Source organism: Ptiloglossa arizonensis, chromosome 8, assembly GCF_051014685.1.
Source record: "Ptiloglossa arizonensis isolate GNS036 chromosome 8, iyPtiAriz1_principal, whole genome shotgun sequence".
NCBI classification, from domain to species: domain Eukaryota; kingdom Metazoa; phylum Arthropoda; class Insecta; order Hymenoptera; family Colletidae; genus Ptiloglossa; species Ptiloglossa arizonensis.
Genome location: NC_135055.1, coordinates 7,925,419 through 7,950,891, shown reverse-complemented (window position 1 = coordinate 7,950,891; position 25,473 = coordinate 7,925,419). Strand labels below are relative to the sequence as shown.

Below are 25,473 nucleotides of genomic sequence, written 5' to 3'. Positions count from 1 at the left end.
GTGTTACTAATGACACGAGCTGATTTGCATGTAATGTTATATTAATCGACAGTTCCTCTTTTACATTTTATGTTTCTATACAGGACTGGTCAGTTAAGTTACATTATCGAAATTTGAGTCTCAATGTTAGTTTAAATATTTTAACGTGGAAGCAGCTACGAAAATTACGAATAAATATTCATAAATCGATACCAATTTTAATCGTAGTGTATTTAAAAAAAAAAATAATAATAATTCACCTCCGAATAAGTTAAATCGACCTTAAATTATCCACACAGTGTTCGTTCTACAAACAAATCCCTTCTCAATTGTAACATTCAACGTTTAACTCAAGAATTCAAAACAATACCAAACGTTGGATAAAAATATAATTAAGTATACCTGGTCAAGAGTTAATATTTACTCGGATATCCGTAAAATAATTCTTCAGCTACGATTGTTGCAGATTATTGACTAGGCACCAGTCAAGATTCACTTTTCGGTTACGTGTAATATCTACACGAAAACGACATTACCCACGGAATGACTCGATAAGGAATCGTTCGATCGTCCGGGCCCTTCGTGGTAAATTCTATCGTTGGAAAAAGAAGGAAGAAAGTGAAAAGCAAGCCTCACCCGAAACGAAATTACTCGACCTCGAGCGGCTGGCGAGCATTGTTGATAAACACTGGACGTTTAACAGTTCAGTCGGAGGTGTCAGGAGGCGTCTAGGCGGGGTCATCACGTTCGCCAGAGGGAAGGATCGAAGCACGGCTGGCTGCCTGGCATAGTGGAACCGAGCCCCAGTTTCCGAAGGAGACTCTCAGAAGCGCTGCAGGTTGGAGGGTGCGGGACGCGGTCACCTCGGGACGTTCACCCCGTGCAGCCAGCGCACTCGATACACTCACCCTCTGTTGCGTGTGTGAGGCGTACCTACACATTGAACTCGAGCGGCGTCCCGCTGCCTCCAACCTACGACCTACAGTCTGCCGTGAGTGGCCGCACCTATACAGGGTGTCCGCGTTACTCCAACGTTCCTGTCCCGACTTGTTTCCAGCGTTACGACGAAGAGGGACTGGTCCCTCAACCCTCTGTCGCGTGGAATTTTATTCCTCGAACATTACGAAAAGACATTCCTCGAGAATTTATAGCCGGGAATTAATTAACACTCGAACCAAGCGATACGAAACGAATAAAATTGCCGACCAATTGGGAAATTTTTGAGGGATTTAGTTTTCTTTGGGTACAGGAATTTCTTGAGAATTTATGTCTGGGAATTAATTATCGCTCAAACTAAACCATATGTGAGAAATAAAATTACGAGCGAATTGGTAAATTTCCCAGGGATTTATTTTTCTTAGGGTAAAGAAACTTTTATATTTTGACTTCTGAAGAGAAACTATAGTGTATCGATATCTCAACGTTAGTTGTAATTCTAAAATTCTGCGAGTGGCGTGTGAATTTCTTGAGAATTTATGTCTGGGAATTAATTATCACTCAAACTAAACCATACGTGAGAAATAAAATTACGAACGAATTGGTAAATTTCCCAGGGATTTATTTTTCTTAGGGTAAAGAAACTTTTATATTTTGACTTCTGAAGAGAAACTATAGTGTATCGATAACCCAGCGTTAGTTGTAATACTAAAATTCTTTGTACGACACGTAATAGTTGAACAGTTTCCGTAAAATTTCTCCATACTTTGGAACCTGAACCCGCTGAAAGGTTCCATTTCTCACGGACCACCCTGTACACGATAAAACGAGAATTATATTTAACGCATCACGTAATCTCATCCGCAGCTGGTAATAAATACGGTATTGCTAAGTGTTTCGATTTACTCGGGCGCGAAGTATACCGAACGAGACTGCAACTTTCGGCAAAAAGTATTGAAAATTATTAATTTCATCCGCCATGTGCTGAAACTTTTCCCTTTTCTATTTTTCGCTGACACGTGTCACTTGCAAGGAAAACGCTATTAACGCGAACGTCCTATATGTCGGCCAATGACATGGACACGGCACCTTTTCCTTGCATAATTGCTTCCAGCCCCTCCCCACACGCCCCCCTCGCAGCGTTTCGCTGGGTTCGACGGTTTATCGTCGATCCCGCAACCTAATTATCGGCGCATCGATCGTAACAATTAGTACGACTCTTTCGCTTCCCTTCCTGCCACTTTTCTTTCTTATCCGCGCTATTTTTCCGTCGGTTTCCTTTTTTTTCTTTTTCCTTTGCCCTCCCGTTCTTCCCAGGAACTTGAAAAAAGTTCCCTCGAAATGTAAAACGTCGTTCGGCAAACAGTTGGAAAAAGTTCGCCGAGCTTACACGCTACTTAGAGAATCACTTTCGTCGGTGAGTTATGTAGAATCGATGAAATATCAGGCTTGAAAGAAGTAATAGGTTGTTCGATAAAACTTATTGAACAGTACTACATTGAACACTACATTGAACAGTATAAGTTCTATCGAGCATACTATTCAATGTAGTACTGTTCAATCAATTTTACCGAAAGACAAAACTTATTGAACAGTACTACATTGAATACTACTATATATTGAACAGTATAAGTTTATCGAACGTACTGTTCAATGTAGTACCGTTCAATAAGTTTTATCGAAAGTACAGTTCAATGTAGTACTGTTCAATAAATTTTATCGAACGACAAAACTTATTGAACAGTACTACATTGAACACTATATTGAACAGTATAAGTTTATCGAACGCACTGTTCAATGTAGTACCGTTCAATAAGGTTTATCGAGTGTACTGTTCATTGTAGTACTGTTCAATAAGTTTAATCGAACGACAAAACTTATTGAGCAACCTAGTACTATACTGTTCAATAAGCTTTATTGAACAACAAAACTTATTGAACCACCTAGTACGTTAGAAGTCAGAATTATGAAACCTAGTCAAACGATAAACGCAAATAGCTGCGTAACGCAAAAAACGAATAAGATGCGTTGAATGCGAGAGAGACGGAGCAACAGCGAGCGAGACTCGCTGTAGTATACTGCGAGACTCACTCTAGTATCAGACTACATTTTCTACTATATTATTTTGAAGTTATTGCCGATATTGTAACACTGTAAACGAATATTCAGAATGAAGAGTATTCTAGTTTAGAACTTTGAAAATCCGAATTTTTTTCAATTTTTGTTTTCTCAAGGTTCCAGAAGGTTGGTTAACCTTCGAAACGGTCTACTTTCGAAAATTTTCGGCCGAAAGTATTGCTGGCTTCGCAAAATTAACGAAGTTACAAACGTATCGTTACACGGTGCCGCAATGTCACGCGAATATATTTATTTCCACAAGTTCGCCGCGGTTTTCATTATCAGAGGATTTCGACATTGAAAAGGGACACCTTTCAGGCCTGTTAGTCTACCTCAGGTATGTATCGGGGCATTCGTCGTGTTTAGTTTAGTTTCGACCGTCGAGCAAAGCAGAGTTCCGAGTGGTGAGATCTAGTGTGTGAAATTTATCTAGCAGTGTTAAATTAGTGTTGTATCGGTCTTGCATTAGTTTTATATCAATGTTCCATAACGAAGAAGGCAGAGGAAGAAATGTTCACGTGCCTGGTACTAGAAAAAGGACATTTCATGGAAATGTATCGATGTATGGTCCTCGTAAATACATATGTTCGGTGTGAAACACTTTAAACACGGTTTTCTCGAAATCATTTCATTCCAAATGGTGGTCCTGATATCTCGAGTTTCAATCGATCGATTGACATCAAATTTGGAGAGAATCTTCAACGCGTATGTCTTTATCGCTCGTACCAAGATTTTCAAAATGTACTTTCGTTAGATATTCCAATAATTTAGCTGCGTTATTCTCGTCTACGCTCAGAGAAGCGAGTTAGATACAGTGGGGATATTTTAGAGTACGGTACTGTGTTTAATAATTCCATAAAATATCAAACGTTTTCAAAATTGTGAACTCTCGATCGTTAATTGTCCTCTTATTTCTTCAGCCAGACCTATCGACCCTAAAAGTTTTTTCTTCCATTTCCTCGACAGCCTTCCCAACTATTTCGATTCACAAATTTGAATCATCTGGACAATGTATTCTTCGAGTATTGTATTTTCCTAATATTTATCGAAGTGGTTATCTAGTTCAGATGTTTAAAAGTGTCGATTTTATCAGCAGCTCTTCGACACGTACACATATTTCTGCCTAACTCGTTTTCCTCTCGATTTCTGTTGCCAAGGATCTTGTCAAGTCATCGGTAAAGAATATTGTATCGACTCTGTTCACTGGTTGAATAAATTCTATTGGTCGACGTTGTTTCGTGCCATCCACTTCTCCTCGCTGAGAAACGAAAGCTTATCGGACAGGTTATCAGAAGGTGGATAAAGATAAGTCACTCGAGCTTTGCCTTGAGTCTTAAGGACCGCGAGAACAAGATTAAGAGACCGTAGTTGATTCCCTTGCACGTTCAATCTTGAAACAGGGGAGTTCAAGTGTTGCAAAAATTTAACCCTCCAATGTCTGGTTATTTAATAATAGGGAGTGCCCGGTACAATATCAGTGTCAATCCATCGTTTGTAAATTGGAGTAAAAATGATTTTGTGTAATAACATACATTATTGGTTAACTTTATCTTTTCTTGAAGTTGTCTTACAATTTCACAAGGGGTGTGACTATAATATTTAACAGTTTTATAGAATACTCAAGAATACCTGTACAAGTATATTTGTCATCGATTAAAGGTGGATGTGAAACACAAATTCGGACCGGTATTTCGAAAACTATTCAATTTAAACAAACAGTATCGATTGTACAATTTTTAAACACAGTTTCAACTACGTGAACAATTTTTTCAATTTTTCCTACAATATCGAACCAAATAGATATTTCACTCCTAACTTTGATCGAACATTGACGACGAAGAAAACTATTCTTTGAATATTTTTAGCTTTTCTATAAATATGTCAAGTTTCGTTAATGTTAGGGATTAATCAATCGACCGAAGAATTGCTTCTCGTAAAGATTCTCATAATTTGGACACCGTGTAATTCTTGGTAATTAATTATCTTCGTATTCTGAATGTTGATAAATTGGTTGTTTTGAATTTTTATCACACTTTTGGGAAATATGTCCCACTACGCGCATCGTGTGAAATTTACAACGGACAGATTTCCGGTTTTCGTGATTTACCGGCAACCCTTAAATCTAACCAGAGTACGAGGCACACAGAAGACTATTTGGCGGCCAGCAATGAAGCTGCAAAAACGCTCTTGATTAATGAAAGCAAAGTTTCGCGAAAGTGCACTTTATTGAAACAATCTGTAACCCGGAAGTGGCTATAGCAAAGAAACGTTTCGAGAAGAGCTCACAGGTGCTGCTAATACTTCAACCAAGGGACCACACCTCGATTTACAATTCGACTTATGGTGAAATATCATTTGAGATAAACTAGAAATAATTTTGTAAAGTAATCTTTTTATTCGTCACAGGAATTTTATAGAATTGTAAAACGTTGGATTGACAGATCATTTTATTCCTTTTATTACTTTTATACAAAAACGTTCAAAATGGCATAAGATAAAAATTTATCGTATTTAGGTTTCCAATCGAGGCAAGAATCTTATTTAAATCCATTGTGGAGTATATAGATAATCTCACAGAACTAAGTTTTCGATTTGAGCAAGACTCTCGGTAAATCCAGAAGATAAGCGTAACCGACCGTGGAGGTGACTTTGATTAATAAGGATGTAGTTTTGTTGCTACATTGTCTGGGACTTTTAGAACGATTCTCAAAACGTGCCACGGGAATAAATCACGACAAACGGTGCGCCACTCGTGCAAGAGCAACTCGATTAAATCCCTGGTATATCAACCAATTTCATCTTCTCGGTTTTTGAAATTTAATTAAAGAACACCCACCCTAGAAGTAACATTCCGCGGAGAAAGTTGCGAGAAATTCCCTCGTTTTAAACAAATTTCAAGATATTAGCATTTCAATCAAGAATTTGCAAATAAGAATTTGTTTGTTGTTTAACGTAACCTTTTCATGGCGAAAGAAGATTCAGTTCGATAGGACAACTCTTCTCGATAAAAACAAGAAAGGAGACGAACTCACTTCGGTCGATAGTTTCGAAGATAAAAATTCGTTTACGTAACCGGTTTTCCTTAAATAAAACCAGCAGAATAATCCTCTTAATTTCGTATGAAAATAAAGCTGCATTATATTTCGATTTCACAAAAATCTATCACAAAAGTTGTACATACACGAGTAAGCAGAATTCCAAGTATATGGCAGTTAAAGATACGTCACTGTATTAAGAAGGTACCCTGTTGTTTGTACACGTACGATTAAATTTGTATGCTTGAGTATACAAAATGACGCATAAAGGCTAAACCTCGAGCCTACGACAGTTAAGGAGGCACCTCTGTAAAAAGAAATAATTATGTAAACTTTGTACCGACGATCACAGCAGCAGGCTGCATTTGATCAGTCACCATGGTGCAAACAATTGATTTCACGATACTTGAACTATAACGATCATGTTTACACACGTTTACGACCGAGTCACACGCAGAAAACAACGCTCGATTCTTAAAACACCTACCTCTAGTCAACGACAATTAACAATGCAGTATTGTTTCTCTCCAAACATCGTACGATAATCGTTGACAAACCTCTAATCGAGGCCGACGCAGAACTCCTAAAATTGCGTCGTTCAATCGAGGTGAATACGGGAGCACGTAAAAGCGACGATCATTCTCCGAATGGCCTTGTCGAAGCTGACCAGTCCGGTAAATATTTGAGAAGCCTCGCGGACCCATTAACGAGCCGATGAAAATGGCAGCGTGCAGCTAAGCGGACGCGAACGATGAAATCAGCCCGTTTGCAGCGTGGTGGTCCGATGATCGACTTTGAACGCGAGTAATTCGATTTACCGTGTCGTTAGTCCAGGATCTCGAGATTGCTGCCAATTTCCATTTCAAAGCAAATGGAAGAGTAAGCTGAGCGGCTATCGTGAACACCTATTACCCCAGACGCACCCTGAAAAACACGAACACGTTGGATCGATGCGGTTTTCTTTTTTTTCGAACACGAATGGTAGCGACGATCAAGGGGACCGTTTTCACGCAATCTGGGAGAATCGTTTGGGTATCCCTCGATCGTTTCACCTCGTCTTTTTCAAACCGTGAGAAAAACACTCGCCCTCCGGTAGCCTCGGGACGCGAGTGAACTTGAATCTATGTATAATACGCGCACGAGAAGAATGCCACTGGGGGTCTGGTGACTCTTCTCGTGCGAGGAGAAGGTCACCAGCTTCGAACGAGAGGCTTTCTCGAACGAGAAAGACCATTTGAAGAGTATACACGTTGAAGTTTCTATGTTGGCAATTACGTGACTACTCTGTAGATGACATTCCACGGATCTAGTCAGCCGTGTTATCAAGTAGTCAACTCAACGATTCCAGACTCTTTTTGTATACACATATATTGGAACATCTTGGAAAACGTCGCGATTGAATATAGTATATCTCCTATCGACTTCATTGTTCACATTTTGAGAATCTCGATGTGCTATCGTTTATGAGATGAAACTTCTCTGTAAAAATTACCGAATCCTGTTTACATATTCTTCGCCACATTCTGTACCCAATACTGTTAAAGGTAAAATATATTAAGCTCTGTCATTTCGAAGTAGGCAGAATTTGTTTGTAGAGCAAGGAAAGGAGTATATCTTTTGCAGAGATCTGACGAATATAATTATTAACTAGAATAGAGTTACTTTGGAAGCTTGCTTTCGCCAGAACGTTTATTTTGGACTATTCGAATATCTCTCGATCCAATGTCACTGTCAAGAAGCTGTTGTAACGAGGGAAGTTGAGAGTTTTTTTCTGCAACTCATAGACAAGTCTCGTTAACCTCTGGACATTTCTTGGCCACCATGATACTGCAGATTGATAGAGCGATCGCTTTAACGAGGGAAGAGCTTAATGCGAACGTAAACAAACCGGTGGAGACGTTTAATGTAATTTTATCGCGAATGCAACGAACCGCGTTTAGTCACTGGACTCGAACATCTCTGGATGTTCATTTTCAGGTAGATTAATAATAGAACTTAGAGTGTACCTTGCCTCTTTCGTACAATTGTCAATATGTTATTCGATCCCATTTCTTTCTACAGTCCACTTTTCGTTAAAAATTGTATCGAAATTATTTTTTAACTGAAAAAGTTGGCGGACTAATGTTTGGTTATTTGTAAAAATTTGCACGGGGATGAGAAATTTAGTTTGCTGGAACTTGATTTACAGACGAGGAAAATCATTCGATCGGAATACAATTATATTGCAAACGAGTCGATCAGGCTTTGGCATTGATTATCGATCGTTGCAAATAAAATACGTGCGACTCGTACGTTGAAATATTAATTTTTAATCGAGAAGCTTATAATCCATCGACTTTTGGAACTGCCTCCGCAATACTGTGGAATAAAATATTTAAATAATACATCGAAGTGCATTCTCGTCCAATCTCATGATTTTGATCCCCATCGGAAATTTGCACAATTAATATAGATTATTTAGACCGCATCACTGTACATCTAACATACTTATGCGACGAAATAATTGAAGAGATACGCTCTGATAATGCTAAAAATTTTTTAACTAAATTAACATCGGTTTACCAACTTGAACATCTCCGGATGTTCGTATTGAGGTAGATTAGATTAATTAGAGGTAGATTAATTTGATTAAAAATTCTTTGAATTTCTACGATGTTGTGCAGCGAGTTTTGGTGCATTGTATACGAAGTATACTTCCCAGGATAGTCTTCAATTTGACGAAGATATTTTATAAAAAAAAACGGTACCAACCACGAGCAATAAATTACCGAAGAAACCGAGGCAAAACATCGCGCGAGATTTTCTCCCCCAAGAGTCATTCAACGAGAGCGGAACTTCTTCCCACTATCTAATAATCACTCAACGAGACTGAGACTCTATTATACCGTCTACTGAGACAAAAACATGGTCGTCAATTTCGTCATAGGCGGTTTCAGTCGCAAAGCAAACACGATGGGAACTCATTCGTCGACGATAATATCAACTATTCCACGTTGAATTAATTACTCGTAAAATTGGTTCGCACACTCTGTTTCTCATACACATTGGGAATAATCTTTTACGTTATCTATAAACGTTCGACCAAACGTCACAAAAGAGAATTTTCGAGTTTAAACGAGAAGAAAAATTGATTCACCAGAAATAGAAACAACCATCGTATAAGTTTTGCTTCATCAAACGAGAAGAAAAAATTGATTTTAAATCGATTCACCAGAAATAGAAACAACCATCGTATAAGTTTTGCTTCATCAGAACCCAATGGAATGCATATATATCGCAAACAAAAATTAGATCTTGCAATATTTAACATTCTAAGCTACCAATTTTTTAAGCACAAAGGACATACGACGTATCGAAATTGAATTACTTACTCCATACGAAGCAAACTCGGTACGCTTTCCAAAAACCAAGTGAAGACCGAGAACTACGTTCAGAGACGTACGAAGAGCCACGTTTTAAGTTTTCTTCCCCTCTACTCGAATATTCCAGAGCTGGACTTCCAGACGAACTGAAATGTTCGTAGCACCCAGCTAGATACTTTGTACAAAGCAACACATAATGCCCACAAAGTACCACTTGACACCTCATGATGAGTGCTGTCCGTTCGTACAGGTGACATGACAGTCGTTATGCCTGAATAATGCATAGTAACACCATTTACCGAGTACACATTTTTTCGAAGCCTATGCGAGATCATCAATCGGTTTTGCAATTCATGTCTCGTGTCTTCGGTGAAGCGGTCTGTCAATAAAAAAAAACAGCAGAAAATTCGCAGGGAGACCAATAAGGGGAATACCAGATCAAAGTGACATCACGAAGGAATTGATGCCCCCACCGTTAGAATTCATATGCGGAAATAGGTGCCAGGGATAACCAAGAAATCAGTCTTGCTTGCAGCGACTTGATACGCAGCATGCAAACGAAGAAAGTTACAGACAGTTCGATCGACACAACTGCCTTCTTCATGAAGTGCGTTGGCTTGTGGATAGCAAACAACGACGAAGAGCAACGTCGAAGGAAGATTGCCTTAGGTTACACTATCTGCTCAATATCGATTGCCATTTTTATCGGGATCAGAGAAATGTATTACACAAGAGATGACTTTAACGTGAGTACAACTGTTATACACTGTAGCTACACTATTGAAGAAGTATTATATTATGAATCGCAAAAGAAACACAGGTTTCGAAAGACGTATGTATTGTAGGCAGAAGGAAATATCACTCCTGGATTAATCTGTTCCATTATGATTCGATAGTGTTATCAATATAACAAACAAATAAGTATAACAGAATATAAACAAACTGTTTGATTGCTTTTTCAGGATTTTCTGTACGTTTGCTGTAACAATCTCAGTATTATACTGGTAAATTTTAAACTGTTCATCACACTAGCACACAAAATGGAATTCTTCGATTTGATTCTGTATATGCGAGATAATTTCTGGAACAATAATTATGATTATCAGGAGCAAGAGATTGTGGCCCAATCCAGAAAGACTTGTATTCTATTCACAAGCATTGTCATTGTCGCAGCTCATTGTTCTATGATCACTTACATCATAACACCGGTTGTTGGTGAGTTACAACAACATTGCATTCTTTGTATGATTATTAATATTAAATAATATATCGCTGCAGATTACATACATATATTTGTTAGTGACCTTTTTAACACCACACTACCGCGGTGTGTACGTCCATCTTATTTCAATTCACCACAGACACACCGGGTCTTCTATACTCCGCGCGCCTAAAGAATGTATCTGTAAGCATTCTTTCGTCGCGCGGTCAGTACGACCGGTTGATTTTAGCGATTGAAGTTCTGTAGGATGAATTTTCTCCAATAATAAATCACTTATGATGTTCTGGACTTTGAAATCCCAAAAAAATTCAATAACGAAAAATTGACTGCCCACTAAACGATCCAATACGTATGTGGGAGATTAACTCCCATACAGAAACATCAAGTAGTTAATTAAATATATATATATATATATACATATGCCTTAGCCAATATAGGTAAAAATGAATCTGCTAGAATACTTCCATTTAATATGTGGCTCGACCTACCCATATGGATGACTCCTTACTTCGAAATAATGTTCGTTATACAGGTACGACTCACTTCCCATAACTGATCGTCAAGCATTATTAGCATTAATTTCTCAAAAAAAAAATCGCTCTACAGATATATTGAATTAATCTGGATTTCTATCCAATGAAAGCGAATATAAGATGTTAAATTTTCTTTTTACTTGCACAGGTGTTGTCATTGTACCAGGTTAGCGTGGGTTACTTTTGTTTCGACAACATGCTATGCATCATAAGCGTCCATGTGGCTGGTCAGTTTCGTATACTTCAATATAGGTTGACGACATTGTCTCACGCGAACGAAAAAATGGACAAAAATGCAAATATAAGTGTAACGAACCATGCTAATAAATTTTACGAAAAATTGAAGGCTTGCATCCGGCAGCATCAGACACTCATCGACTATTGTGTGAAGCTCGAAAATGTATTTACGCTGACGCTACTGGTACAAGTATTAATCTTCAGTGTGTTAATTTGCCTTTCCGGATTTCAAATATTTGTGGTTCGTATTCGAAGTTTTCTGAACGTAACGGAATCTCTTTTTCAATAATTGACTATTATCTGTACGTGTTTAAAAGCACTCAAAACATTCAATATGTGCAAAATCTTTTCAACGTTTACGTTAGATAAAATGTTGATACAAGTATAAAGTAATATAATATGTTCTTTGTGTAATAGAAAACACAAATCAAACTTTGTCCCCTTGTACCCTTTCTGTATCACTTTTCCATTCAGATAAAATGGATTCATTGATTGGTGTAGTCAGTTCCTTTCTCAATTGAAAATCTGAATTATTATTAATTATTGAGATTTGAAGTTACTTCTTTAATTATAAGTTTATTTGAATTTCAAAAAAGTCAGGTAAGAATAAAAAGTAAAATTAGTTGAACGATAACATTTTTACTCATTCTTACTCATAGGAAGACTCCAGCATCTCGAGACGATGTGGCTTTACTACCTTCACTGTAGGCAGCTCATTTATGCTATTGATGTTCACCTATAGCTGCAACGGCTTGTTAGAAGAAAGTGATAAGATTGGTACGGCAGCGTACTCAGCGTTGTGGACACTCATACCAATGAATCGAGCAGGAAGAATGCTGAGGAACGATTTGCTGATGGTCATTTTACGATCCAGGAAAGTTTGCTGCGTAACAGCAAATGGATTCTTTCCAATATCGTTGGAAACTTATACTAAGGTAATCTTTATTAATTAATCTCTATTGGTTCTGCTTGCTGCCTGCTTAGTTTAAAAAGCAATCTTACGGGAACACTATTTTATACAAGTACGATTTCTGATAGTATACCCCTTAACATCCTTTTCGAGCTCGAAGAGACAAAAGTGTTCATTCACTTATGATACCAATCATTAGTATCGCTACATTTAACGCCTTTGACTCGATGTGTACATTTTTTCTCAAAATGAAAGCTAAAACAATGGTATAAATTCATTCGTTACAGGTCATGAGTACTGCAGTATCGTACTTCACTCTATTGAGAGATCACTCAGAGACTACGGATAAATTTTGATTAGGACCGAGTCTCACTGAACTTGCATACACAGAATTAGTGCAATTCTTTGATTTCATATATGATTATTCGAAAATAAAAAAATTTCATCGACTATCAAATTTTAATTATTCGGTAAATTTAAGTGTACAGACTTTTACAATACGTTCGAATGTCTATGTTGAGTGACGCACAGGAAGCTATGATATCCTGTTAATACACTTCTAATTGAACACTATGTCAACTATCAAGATAAATTAATTGCTTGCATTACCCAAGCACGTACTTTGTAAGTAGTACTTAATAACCAGGACGTAGCACCTAGTAGATCGTAACACGTATTCTTTCTCCTCAAAGATAATCTGATGGACATTGTGCTTGAATTATACACAATGGATTGATCTAACTACTTTTTATTGAAATCTGTAATTGTACTACAATTCAACATGTATTTTACCTCCTCTGTCCCGTCCGTAACAGTCTATTCGAAAATGCGTGAACTTAACAAGCGGTTTGATAAACTGTAGAATTATAACTTTGTCAGATCGACACATTTTAGATGCTAGTTACTTATTCTTAGGGTAGTTCTTAGTTTATTAAATAATCTCACAGAAAGTATCAGGAAATTTCATGGATCATTTATCACGTTAAACTTCATTGTGGTCACCAGTAAGCGATGTTTGAAACGTAAAATGTTTCGGTTTGTCGCTGTTTATCACTAGACCTTTGATAGAAACTTGCAAACTATACGCTCAATCAGGAACGTGCATTTTCGATCGTGCATGTTCAAATATTTCCTTCGAGTTGAAGAATTAAGGAAAATATGCAAGGTAAAAGAAAATTGTACAAAAGATGGAGATGCTATACACAATCTTTTTCAGAGAGTGATTTCCGTCAGAGCTGTGTCAACTTAATATTAATTGTAAAAGTTTATATTCGAGTGAGAGTATGATTAAGTTGTTATATTTTCCAAATCACTAAGCTTCCCTGTTTTTGTTCCGTAAAATTGGTTCGCACACTCCATTTCTCATACACGTTGAAACTAATCTTTTAAGTTATCTATAAATGCTTGACCAAACGTCACAAGAGGGAATTTTCGAGCTTAAACGCGAAGAAAAAGGACCGAAGTATGTTGAAGAAGATTGATGTCCTTGACAACCCTGGAGCGAGAGAAGAGAAATGTATTCAACATTTTCATCCTTGACCCACACATTTTCCGTGGCAATGGATTCAGTGGAAATAGTCGGCCGTGTACAAATAACGACAGAAATTGTTAAACAATTTTATTCTAAACCGATGTTCACCGGAAACGGAAACAATCGTCGTACAAGTTTTGCTTCAACAGATCCCGATAGAAAGCACACATATCGCAAATAAACGTCAGATTCTCCAATACTCAACATCCTCAGCTATCAATTTTTTAAGCACAAAAGACATTCGACGTATTGAAATTGAATTACTTACTCCATACGAAGCAAACTCGATGTGCTTCCCAAAAACCAAGTAGAGACCGAGAATTACGTTCGGAAACGCACAGGAAGCCATGTCTTAAGTTTCCTTCTCTTTTATACGAATATTCCCGAACTGGTATTCCGGACTGACTGAGAAGATCGTAGCATCCAGGTAGATAGTCTGTAGAAGGTAACACAAAACGTCTACAAAGTAACACTTGACACCTCATGATGGGTCCTGTTCGTTCTTACAGGTGATGTGACAATCATTATGCCTGAATAATGCAAGCTACGCCATTGATCGAGTACTCTGTTTTTCGAGACCATCAATCGGTCTTGCACTTCACGTCTCGTGTCATTAGCAAATCTGTCTATAAGTAAAAAAGAAGCGCAAGATTCGCTGGGAGGCCAATAAAGGGAATAATAGATCAAAGTGACATCACGGTGAAAGTGATGTCCCGTCCGTTTGAGTTCATATGAGGAAACTGGTATTCAGGATAACCGTGAAATTGGGCTTGCTTGCAGGCATTTGATACACACCATGCAAGCGAAGAAAGTTTCGGACAGTTCGATCAGGATAACTGCCTTCTTCATGAAGTGCGTTGGATTGTGGATAGCAAACAACGACGAAGAACAACGTCGAAGGAAGATCGCCTTAGGTTACACTGTCGGGCTAACAATGGTGAGCGTCGTTGTTGAGAGTAGAGACTTGTTTTACTCCTGGAGTGACTTGAATGTGAGTACAACTACTATAAAACTATTATTGAGTGTGTTAAATATGGACGTCTTTAGCGCGTTTACCGTCTTTTAGTAGAAAACATAATTTGTAAGAGAAGTTTGGCAACTTCAAAATTCCAAAATTTTGTACGTGGACAGAAGTAATAATATAACTATTTTTCTCGACAATAAAACGATTCGTGGGGTGAAAACTTCCAGTCAAAGGAATTGTGTGGTTTCGTGTATTCTCTCGAAACCTGTATAAGCTACCAAAAGAAGTTTACTTAAAAATTTTATGATTTTTGATCTGTTACAACACGATGAGAAGAACTTTTTAAAAAGGAACTAATTTTCTTCGAATGCTTTTCCCTTTCTCATCAATTTTCACTTATAATTCATTTAGACGATACACTGAAGTATTTCATGAATAATTATAGAATTGTAATTGCATTAACTAATGAACAAACTGTTTGATTGATTTTTCAGACTTTTCTGTACGTTTGCTGTAACGTTCTCAGTATTATACTGGTATATTTTAAACTGTTCGTCACACTAGCACACAAAATGGAATTCTTTGATTTGATTCTGTATATGCGAGATAATTTTTGGAACAGTAATTATGATTATCAGGAGCGAGAGATTATGGCCCAGTCTAGAAAAACTTGTATTTTATTCACAGGCATTGTCACTGTCGCAGCTCACTGTTCTATGAGCGCTTACATTATAACACCAGTTGTTGGTGAGTTGAAACAACATTACATTGTATGTTTAATAATGCATAGTAATTAATATATAATTGCCGACTATATAAATATAATTGTTGGTAACCTTTATAATTTGTGAATGCATTTTTTAAATATTCACGTTATCAAACTATTATTGTTGAATGATCATTTCCAACAAGTTTCTAAACATAACTATACCACAAAGTTATTTTATTCGGGAATACTTTGTAATCTTTTTTTCAAAGTAGTCTTTCAACACCACTTTGCTGTACGTCCATCTAATTTTTATCCGCCACAGACACACAAGGTCTTTTATGCTTCACGCGCCTAAAGAGTCTATCCAGACACGTTTTTCTATCGTGTCGTTTGTACTATCGATTGATTTTATCGATCGATCGAGGGCTATAGAAAACGTATGGAATTTTTTTGTAATTTTCTTGAAATTCAACAAAATGAATTTTCTCCAGACAAAAGTATTTGAAACGTTCTACACTTTGAAGTCCTCAAAAAATTCAATAATCAAAAATCGACTGTTCGCTAAAAGACACAGTATGTCAGTGCCGGTACTATTTTCATGCGTACTATGATTAAGTGGTTAATTAAATATTTATATGCCTTAGCCAATATAGGTAAAAATGAATCTACTAGAATACTTCCATTTAATATGTGGCTCGACCTACCCTTATCGAAGTCTCCCTACTTCGAAATAATGTTCGTTATACAAGTACGAATCACTTCTCGTAACAGATTATCAAGCATTATTGGTATTAATTTCTCAAAGCATATCGCTCTGCAGATATATTGAATTAATCTAGATTTCCGTTTATTGAAAACGAATATAAGACGTTAAGTACTTTTTTACTTTAACAGGTAATATCATTATACCAGACCAGTCTGTGTTACTTTTGTTTCGACAACATTCTGTGCATCATAAGCGTCCATGTGGCTGGTCAGTTTCGTATACTTCAATATAGGTTGACGACATTGTGTCACACGAACAAAGAAATAGACGAAAATGCAAATATAAGTGTAAAATACCATGCTAATAAATCTTACGAAAAATTGAAGAATTGCATCCGGCAGCATCAGACACTAATTGATTATTGTATAAAGCTTGAAAATGTATTTACGCTGACGCTACTGGTACAAGTATTAATCTTCAGTGTGTTAATTTGCCTTTCCGGATTTCAAATATTTGTGGTTCGTATTCGAAGTTTTCTGAACATAACGGAATTTTTTTTTCAATAATTGACTATTATCTGTACGTGTTATAAAGCAGTAAAAAAATTCAATATGTACAAAATCTTTTTAACCTTTACGTTGGATAAAATGTTGACATAAGTATAAAATAATATAATATGTTCTCTGTGCAATAGGAAACGCAAATCAAACTTTGTCTCCTTGTACTCTTCCTGTATCAATTTCCCATTCAGACAAAATTTGTAAGTTTTTCGTATTCATTGATTGGCGTATTCGATTCTTTTTTCAGATGAAAATCAATTCTGATCGAAACAAAGGTTTCGTTAATTCTCTGATCATAAATTAATTTGAATTTCAAAATCAGGCAAGAACAAAAATGAAAATTAATTCAATGATAACATATTTCCTCGTTACACTCGTAGGAAGACTCAAGCACAACGAGACGTTGTGGCTTCATATCGTTCACAGTAGGCAGCTCATTCATGCTATTGATGTTCACCTACAGCTGCAATGGCTTGGTTGAAGAAAGTGGCAAGATTGGTACGGCAGCGTACTCAGCGTTATGGACACTCGTACCAATGAATCGAGCAGGAAGAATGCTGAGGAACGATTTGCTGGTAGTCATTATACGATCCAGGAGAGTCTGCTGCGTAACAGCAAATGGGTTCTTTCCAATCTCGTTGGAAACTTATACTAAGGTACTTTTTATTAATTAATTTCTATTGGTTCTGCTTGCTGCCTGCTTAGTTTAAAAAGCAATCTTACGGGAACACTATTTTATACAAGTACGATTTCTGATAGTATACCCCTTAACACCCTTTTTGAGCTCGAAGAGACAAAAGTGTTAATTCACTTATGACACCAATCATTAGTATCGCTACATTTAACGCCTTTGACTCGATGTGTACATTTTTTCTCAAAATGAAAGCTAAAACAATGGAATAAATTCATTCGTTACAGATCATGAGTACCGCAGTATCGTACTTCACTCTGTTGAGGGATCGCTCAGAGACTACGGATAAATTTTGATTAGGACCGAGTCTCGCTGAACTTGCACACCCAGAATTAGCGCAATTCTTTGATTTCAATTATGATTATTCCAGAATAAAGAAATTTCGACGACTATCAAATTTTCATTATTCGGTAAATTTAAGTGTATGTATACTTTTACAATGCGTTTCAATGTCTATGTTGTGTGATCTAAAGGAAGCTATTATATTCTGTTCGTACCCTTCTGATCGAACACTATGTCAGCTGTCAGGATAAATGAAAATCCTTGCAACCAGGGTTTACTTGCATTACCCGAGCAAGTACTTTGTAAGTATGACCAGAAGCTAGCACCTCATTGATCGTAACACGTTTTCTTTCTCCTCACAGATCGTCTGATGGATATCGTGCCTGATTTGTACATAATGAATTCATCTACCTCGTTTTTTTTTTTGAAACCTACGTTAGGTAATTATTAATTTATTAAGTAATCTTACAGCAAATATCATGGAAGTTCACGGATAATTTATCACGTTAAATATAATGGTTGTCACCGGTGAGCGATGATGCGTGAAACTTAAAATATTTCTCTCTAGACCATTGATAGAAACATGCCACCTACGCGCACAATAAGTTCCAGAAACGTGCATTTTCGATGAGTGTGAACGACTTCAGCTAAAGTATAATTCCGCCTTGATTTGTCACGAAAAACATTAACGTGGGCGCGCGCGTGTTAATGACGTCGTTAGTCGAGCGATTCGTTGACAATTGATCGTTCGGAGGGGTCTGGAGTCTCAGGCCAGTCTCTGTGTTTCTGTACCCGATTAGTCAACCTTTTATATTCAAAACTGCAGAGTAAATCGATCGTGATGCACAAAGATCTGGCGCTAAAGTAGGATACCACACATCGCGGATGTTTACTCTTGGATGATTATATTAGAGATCAATAAATTGAGACGGATGTTACTTAACCTAGAACAGAATACGATAAACCACGGATATAATTAGAGATATTTAATGTTGACAACAATGCTTCATCCCCTAAATCCATTGCATATTATGAGAAACAGAGCGTTCAAATATTTCCTTCGAGTTGAAGAATTAAGGAAAATTTGCAAGGTAAACAAAAATTGTATAAAAGATGGAGATGCCATACACAATTTTTTTCAGAGAGTGATTTCCGTCAGAGCTGTGTTAACTTAATATTAATTGTAAAAGTTTATATTCGATTGAGAGTATGATTGAGTTTATATATTTTCCAAACCACTGGCCTCCCCTGTTTTTGTTCCGTAAAATTGGTTCGCACACTCCATTTCTCATACACGTTGAAACTAATCTTTTAAGTTATCTATAAATGCTTGACCAAACGTCACAAGAGGGAATTTTCGAGCTTAAACGCGAAGAAAAAGGATCGAAGTATGTTGAAGAAGATTGATGTCCTTGACAACCCTGGAGCGAGAGAAGAGAAATGTATTCAACATTTTCATCCTTGACCCACACATTTTCCGTGGCAATGGATTCAGTGGAAATAGTCGGCCGTGTACAAATAACGACAGAAATTGTTAAACAATTTTATTCTAAATCGATGTTCACCGGAAACGGAAACAATCGTCGTACAAGTTTTGCTTCAACAGACCCCGATAGAAAGCACACATATCGCAAATAAACGTCAGATTCTCCAATATTCAACATTCTCAGCTACCAATTTTTTAACCACAAAAGACATTCGACGTATTGAAATTGAATTACTTACTCCATACGAAGCAAACTCGATGTGCTTCCCAAAAACCAAGTAGAGACCGAGAATTACGTTCGGAAACGCACAGGAAGCCATGTCTTAAGTTTCCTTCTCTTTTACTCGAATATTCCCGAACTGGTCTTCCGGATTGACTGAGAAGATCGTAGCATCCAGGTAGATAGTCTGTAGAAGGTAACACAAAACGTCTACAAAGTAACACTTGACCCCTCATGATGGGTCCTGTTCGTTCTTCCAGGTGATGTGACAGTCATTATGCCTGAATAATGCAAGCTGTGCCATTGATCGACTACTCTTTTTTTCGAGACTATCAATCGGTCTTTCATTTCACGTCTCGTGTCGTCAGCAAAGCTGTCTATGAGTAAAAAAGGAGCGCAACATTCGCAGGGAGGCCAATAAAGAGAATAATAGATCAAAGTGACATCACGGTGAAATTGATGCCCCGTCCGTTTGAGTTCATATGCGGAAACTGTTATTCAGGATAACCGTGAAATTGGGCTTGCTTGCAGGCATTTGATACACACCATGCAAACGAAGAAAGTTTCAGACAGTTCGATCAGTATAACTGCCTTCTTCATGAAGTGTATTGGCTTGTGGATAGCGGACAACGACGAGGAGCAACGTCGAAGGAAGATCGCCTTAGGTTACACTGTCTGGCTATCATTGATCAGCATCGTTAGCGAGAGTAGAGACTTGTATTACTCATGGGGTGACTTGAATGTGAGTAAAAGTAATATAGCGCAACTGTACAGTATAGCTACCTAATGCATAGAAATTATATTGGGAAATACTCTATTAGGGATTACAATAAAATTGTCATTTGTAAAAAAGATTGGTAACTTGAAAATTCAAGAAATTTTGAAACCGTGCAGAGGTAATAACGTAACTATGTTTTTCGACAATAAAACGATTCTAGGAGTGAAAACCTCCAGTCAATGGAATTATGACATTTTATATATTATCATGACTATCTTCAAATCTGTATAAGATAACAAAAAGAAAAGTTTACCTTAAAATTTTATCCTCATCAGTTTTCACTGGTAATTCGTTTCGTCAATACTCCCACGTATTTCTTGAATATTGAAACGTGCAATTATAAAGTTATAATTTCATTAATAAATAAACGAACTGTTTGATTGCTTTTTCAGGTTTTTCTGTACGTTAGCTGTAACATGCTCTGCATTATACTGGTACAGTTTAAGTTGTTCGTCACCCTAGCGCACAAAATGGAATTTTTTGATTTGATTCTGTACATGCGAGATAATTTTTGGACCAATAATTATGATTATCAGGAGCAAGAGATTGTGGCCCAATGCAGAAAGGCTTGTATTTTATTCACGAGCATTGTCACTCTCAGTGCTCACTGTTCTGTAACCTGTTATGTCGTAACACCAATTCTTGGTGAGTTGAAACGATACTGTTCTAACCTTTGAAATCCCCAAAAAATTCAATAACGAAAAATCTATTGTCCTCTAAAAAAACATGAAGTAGCTAATTAAATATTTATATGCCTCAGCCAATATAGGTAAAAATGAATCTGATAGAGTACTTCTATTCAATATGTGGCTCGACCTACCCTTATGGATGACTCCCTACTTCGAAATAATGTTCGTTGTACAGGTACGACTCACTTCCCATAACTGATTGTCAAGCATTATTAGCATTAATTTCTCAAAGAAAATCGCTCTACAGATATATTGAATTAATCTGGATTTCTATCTAATGAAAGCGAATATAAGACGTTAAATTTTCTTTTTACTTGCACAGGTGTTATCATTGTACCAGGTTAGCGTGTGTTACTTTTCTTTCGACAACATTCTATGCATCATAAACGTCCACGTGGCTGGGCAGTTTCGTATACTTCAATATAGGTTGACGACATTGTGTCACGCGAACGAAAAAATGGATGAAAATGCAAATATAAGTGTAACGAACCATGCTAATAAATCTTACGAAAAATTGAAGGATTGCATCCGGCAGCATCAGACACTCATCGACTATTGTGTGAAGCTTGAAAATGTATTTACACTGACGCTACTGATGCAAGTAGTAATCTTCAGTTTGTTAATTTGCCTTTCCGGGTATCAAATATTTCTGGTTCGTATACGAAGTTCTGTCAGCGTTATAGTATTTTTTTTTAAATAATTGACGAGTATTCGAACCCTTTTAAAATGGTTCGAAAGAAATTCTATATATGTAGAATATTTACATCATCTGTGTTAGATTCGAAGTTAACATAGGTGTAAAATTATAAAATGTGTCTTTGATATAATAGAAATAAAAAATTTATTGCCCAAACTTTGTCACATACAGACGTTTCAGATTTGATATTGTTTTCTTTAATATCCTCAAATTGTTCAATGCTTAAGTTATTGTAAAATAATATAAATACACACAATTTATATATCATTTTTCATTGATTGGAGCATTCAAGATTGTCCTCGGTTGGAAATTAATAATGATCAAAGGAAAGGTTTCGTAAATTCTCTAATTACAAATTTATTCGAATTTCAAAGAAAATCATAACAACAACAAAAAGTTAAAATTAATTCAACACAATTTTAACCATAATTCTTTTACTCGTAGAAAGACTCGAGCATCACGAGACGTTGTGGCTTCGTATCCGTCACTGTAGGCAGCTCATTTATGCTACTGATGTTCACCTACAGTTGCAATGGCTTGGTGGAAGAAAGCGACAAGATTGGTACGGCAGCGTACTCAGCGTTGTGGACACTCATACCAATGAATCGAGCAGGAAGAATGCTGAGGAACGATTTGCTGATGGTCATTTTACGATCCAGGAGAGTCTGCTGCGTAACAGCAAATGGATTCTTTCCAATAGCGTTGGAAACTTATACTAAGGTACTTTTTATTAATTAATTTCTACTGGTTCTGCTTGCTTCCTACTCGGTTCAAAAAACAGTCTTATAAGAACACTATTGTACACAAGTAGGATCTCTGATAGAGTATACACCTTAACATTCCTTTTGAGCTCGAAGAGACGAGAATGTTAACTCTCCAACGTGATCTTAACAAATATCACGAAAATACTCCAATCTTTAATATCACCACAATTTAACACCTTTGCGATGTTGTGAATATTTTTTCTCAAAATGGTATAAATTCATTGATTATAGATCATGAGTACTGCAGTATCGTATTTCACTCTACTGAGAGAACACTCAGAGATCACGGATAAAGTTTAATTAAAGTCTCGCTGAACTTACAGACACAGAATTATCGAATTTCTTTGATTTAAAATATGATTATTCTGAAATAAAGAAATTTCGTCGCTCGTAATGATTTAGGTATTCGGTATATTTAAGCGTACATAGTTTTACAATATATTCCTAAGGATTTCGTTCTCTTAGAAAGATAACCCTGTATATAGGCACAATAACTGGTATTGAATGAGTTTCGCTCTGTTCGTTCGATTAATTTTTCTTGTAAATTAGGAACAGGTTGCAATTGTAATTTTCTATGACGAAAGGAACGTCTTCTTTCTGTCATACTGGTTTGACACGGACCTAAAACGTACACATGTAGTTTATGCAAAATAAACCGCTGAGTCGTGTGTTTAGTCTGGCCTGGCGGAGTTGAACATAACTGTAGAGAATGAGAACGTAACATAATCAGATGCGCGCCATTGCATCTTAATGACGTCTTTAGTCACGCGACTCGGTGACAATTGGCCACTGGAAAGAGCCTGGAGCCTCATGGTCGAGTCTGTGTTTCTATATGCAATTACGTCGACATTTTAAATTCCAAACGAGACGAACAAATCAATCGTTCGTGGCACACGACGATCTTGGCGTTAATTCGTCTGATTGAAAAGTTAGGACAGTATCGAGGGAGATATTATGCCTGGCTGGACAATGAATGGTGGTTGTGTCGAGCATCGATAAATTTTCATAGACAATGTTCGTCCTAGGTGAGAACACGACGGATCAAAAAGGTAATTAGATGTATAATTAATGTGAGATAATAATGCTCTTTGTTTCGATATTGTACATGTCACGTAAAACAGTTCAAATATCCATATTGTTTCAGAAAAAAAATATTAGGAAACGTAATTTTTTACTTACAATATCTCTCTTGTTTAACAGAAAAAAATATCAAAGAACATAATTTTTTGCTTACAATATCCCTCTTATTTAACAGAAAAAAATATTAGAGAACATAAATTTTCGCTTACAATATCCCTCTTGTTTAACAGAAAGAAATATTAGTAAACACAATTGTTTGCTCGCAATATCCCTCTTGTTTCAGAAAAAGATATTAGAAAACATAATTTTTTGCTTACAAGGTCGTTCTGGTAATCAAGGTCACCACTTTTTTTTTTTTTACACTGCGTGCTTTCATTTTTTGCGTGTTACAGTCGCCACGTAGAAACGAGACCATGTATTAAAGTCTGACCTTGAATGCAAAGATTTGCAATCGTACGAGAAAACTTTTAATACCTTAACCCTCATCAATCATCCGGGTTCCACTCATGTTGATCATGTTTATCAACACACAATCGTAATTATTGCCACGAACTAGTGTTTGGAAATACTTGTGTTTGAAGATTTTTCTTTCCATTAGTGTTTCAGAGTGTTCGTTCAAGTTGCACGTACACATTTATTTATTTAATGTTATTATTGCATAGGCGCGTATCCAGAGGCAAACACGTAAAAGAAGGAAGTCAAATACGCCGACAATTGTGCAAAAAAGGCGAGGTACGGTTGAAGTACCGTTACTAACCTAACCTCAGCATTGTGCGCCACACGAGGGAATTTTTGAGTTTGAAGAAGGGAAATTACGGAGTAATATTTTAAAACACATCGATGACCTTGACGGCTCGGGAATAAAAGAGCTTGACAGACAAGAAGTGTATTCAACATCCACGTCCTTGACCTACACGTTTTTCTGTGTCTTCAAATTGTGGGGAAATATTTATTCAGCTTTTTCAAACGAACAAACTAATTTCATAACGTTCCAATTATTTTTTCTACATTTGATTGGTATTTCATTATTTATCGATTGTTATGTTTTTCGAACAATTCCAAAAATGGCAATTGACGTGAAATTTCTCCTCCAATTCCGTCCAAAACTATCAACGAAGATTTCTGAACAGATTTTTTAAAATAACAAATAAGTTTCAGATTTTTCAGGAAGGAAATAAGCAACGAACTACGTTCGTTCGATGGAGGAAGGAACAACGATGGAAATTTGATTATTTCGATCCAAGGAAGATACTTATCGACCATGTGGAGGACTCTGTGAAATTCTGTCAAGTATCCAGGAGTGTAACAGAAAGCCATTTGTAACAAAAATAAAAAAAATGTAACGAAAAGAAAGAACGAACCGTGAGATACATAACCAGAATCTTGGTATACCTATGTGTTGCGAAAAGGCCATAAAAATCGAAAGCTGTCAGTTTTTAATTTAACGTAAGGAAAAAAAGAAATGGCCCCACTGTGTGTAATATGTTTCAACGCGCCTATAGTAACACCGTATCGGTGAAACCGAAATAAGGTCGTTACAGTTTGCTCGACAAACGACATTGATCGATGATCCCCTAGATCCTCATGAATCCCAGCGAACCTAAACACTATACTACTCGTAACAGTCGATAAAGCTACCCAACAAGAGAAGAAGAGCACCATAAAGGCGGAGCACCGATACAATCGTATTCATGGTGTCCTTTCATCGGGTTTGAACTAGAAATGTTCCCAATAGTAATTAGATAAATGTTACACGGAATAAACGTTGCACGCATAATGATCTCTGCTTACTTGCGCTTCGTTCCAGCGACAAATTCATATTTGTTCACCATAGGCCTCGTTATCCCTTGACATTATTGGAATTAACTGACCCATTTAATTCATCGTTATCAAATTGCTCGTATACATTCGCGCGTTTATTACAATCCCTTTCCTATTAACGGTGAAATAAAATTAGAATTTTTAGTCAGGTCGCGTCACGGGG

General features: G+C 36.8%; 2 protein-coding genes across 2 annotated transcripts in view; one reads left to right on the top strand and one right to left on the bottom strand.

Moving 5' to 3' along the window:
* Sifr (SIFamide receptor) overlaps window positions 1–25,473 on the bottom strand; it is a 91,701-nt gene that overhangs the window by 62,759 nt on the left and 3,469 nt on the right. The gene's annotated exons all lie outside the window — the stretch shown is intronic.
* LOC143150317 (odorant receptor Or2-like) lies at window positions 17,243–17,816 on the top strand. Its single transcript, XM_076318503.1, has 2 exons — window positions 17,243–17,458; window positions 17,721–17,816. The coding sequence occupies exons 1-2, from the start codon at window positions 17,243–17,245 to the stop codon at window positions 17,787–17,789; spliced, it is 285 nt and encodes a 94-aa protein (XP_076174618.1). The 3' UTR covers window positions 17,790–17,816.

Coding starts and splice junctions, on each gene's coding strand:
- LOC143150317 (XM_076318503.1), top strand. CDS start 17,243: ATGCTATTGATGTTCACCTACAGCTGCAATGGCTTGGTTGAAGAAAGT. Junction 17,459..17,720: donor CGTTGGAAACTTATACTAAG/GTACTTTTTATT, acceptor CATTCGTTACAG/ATCATGAGTACCGCAGTATC.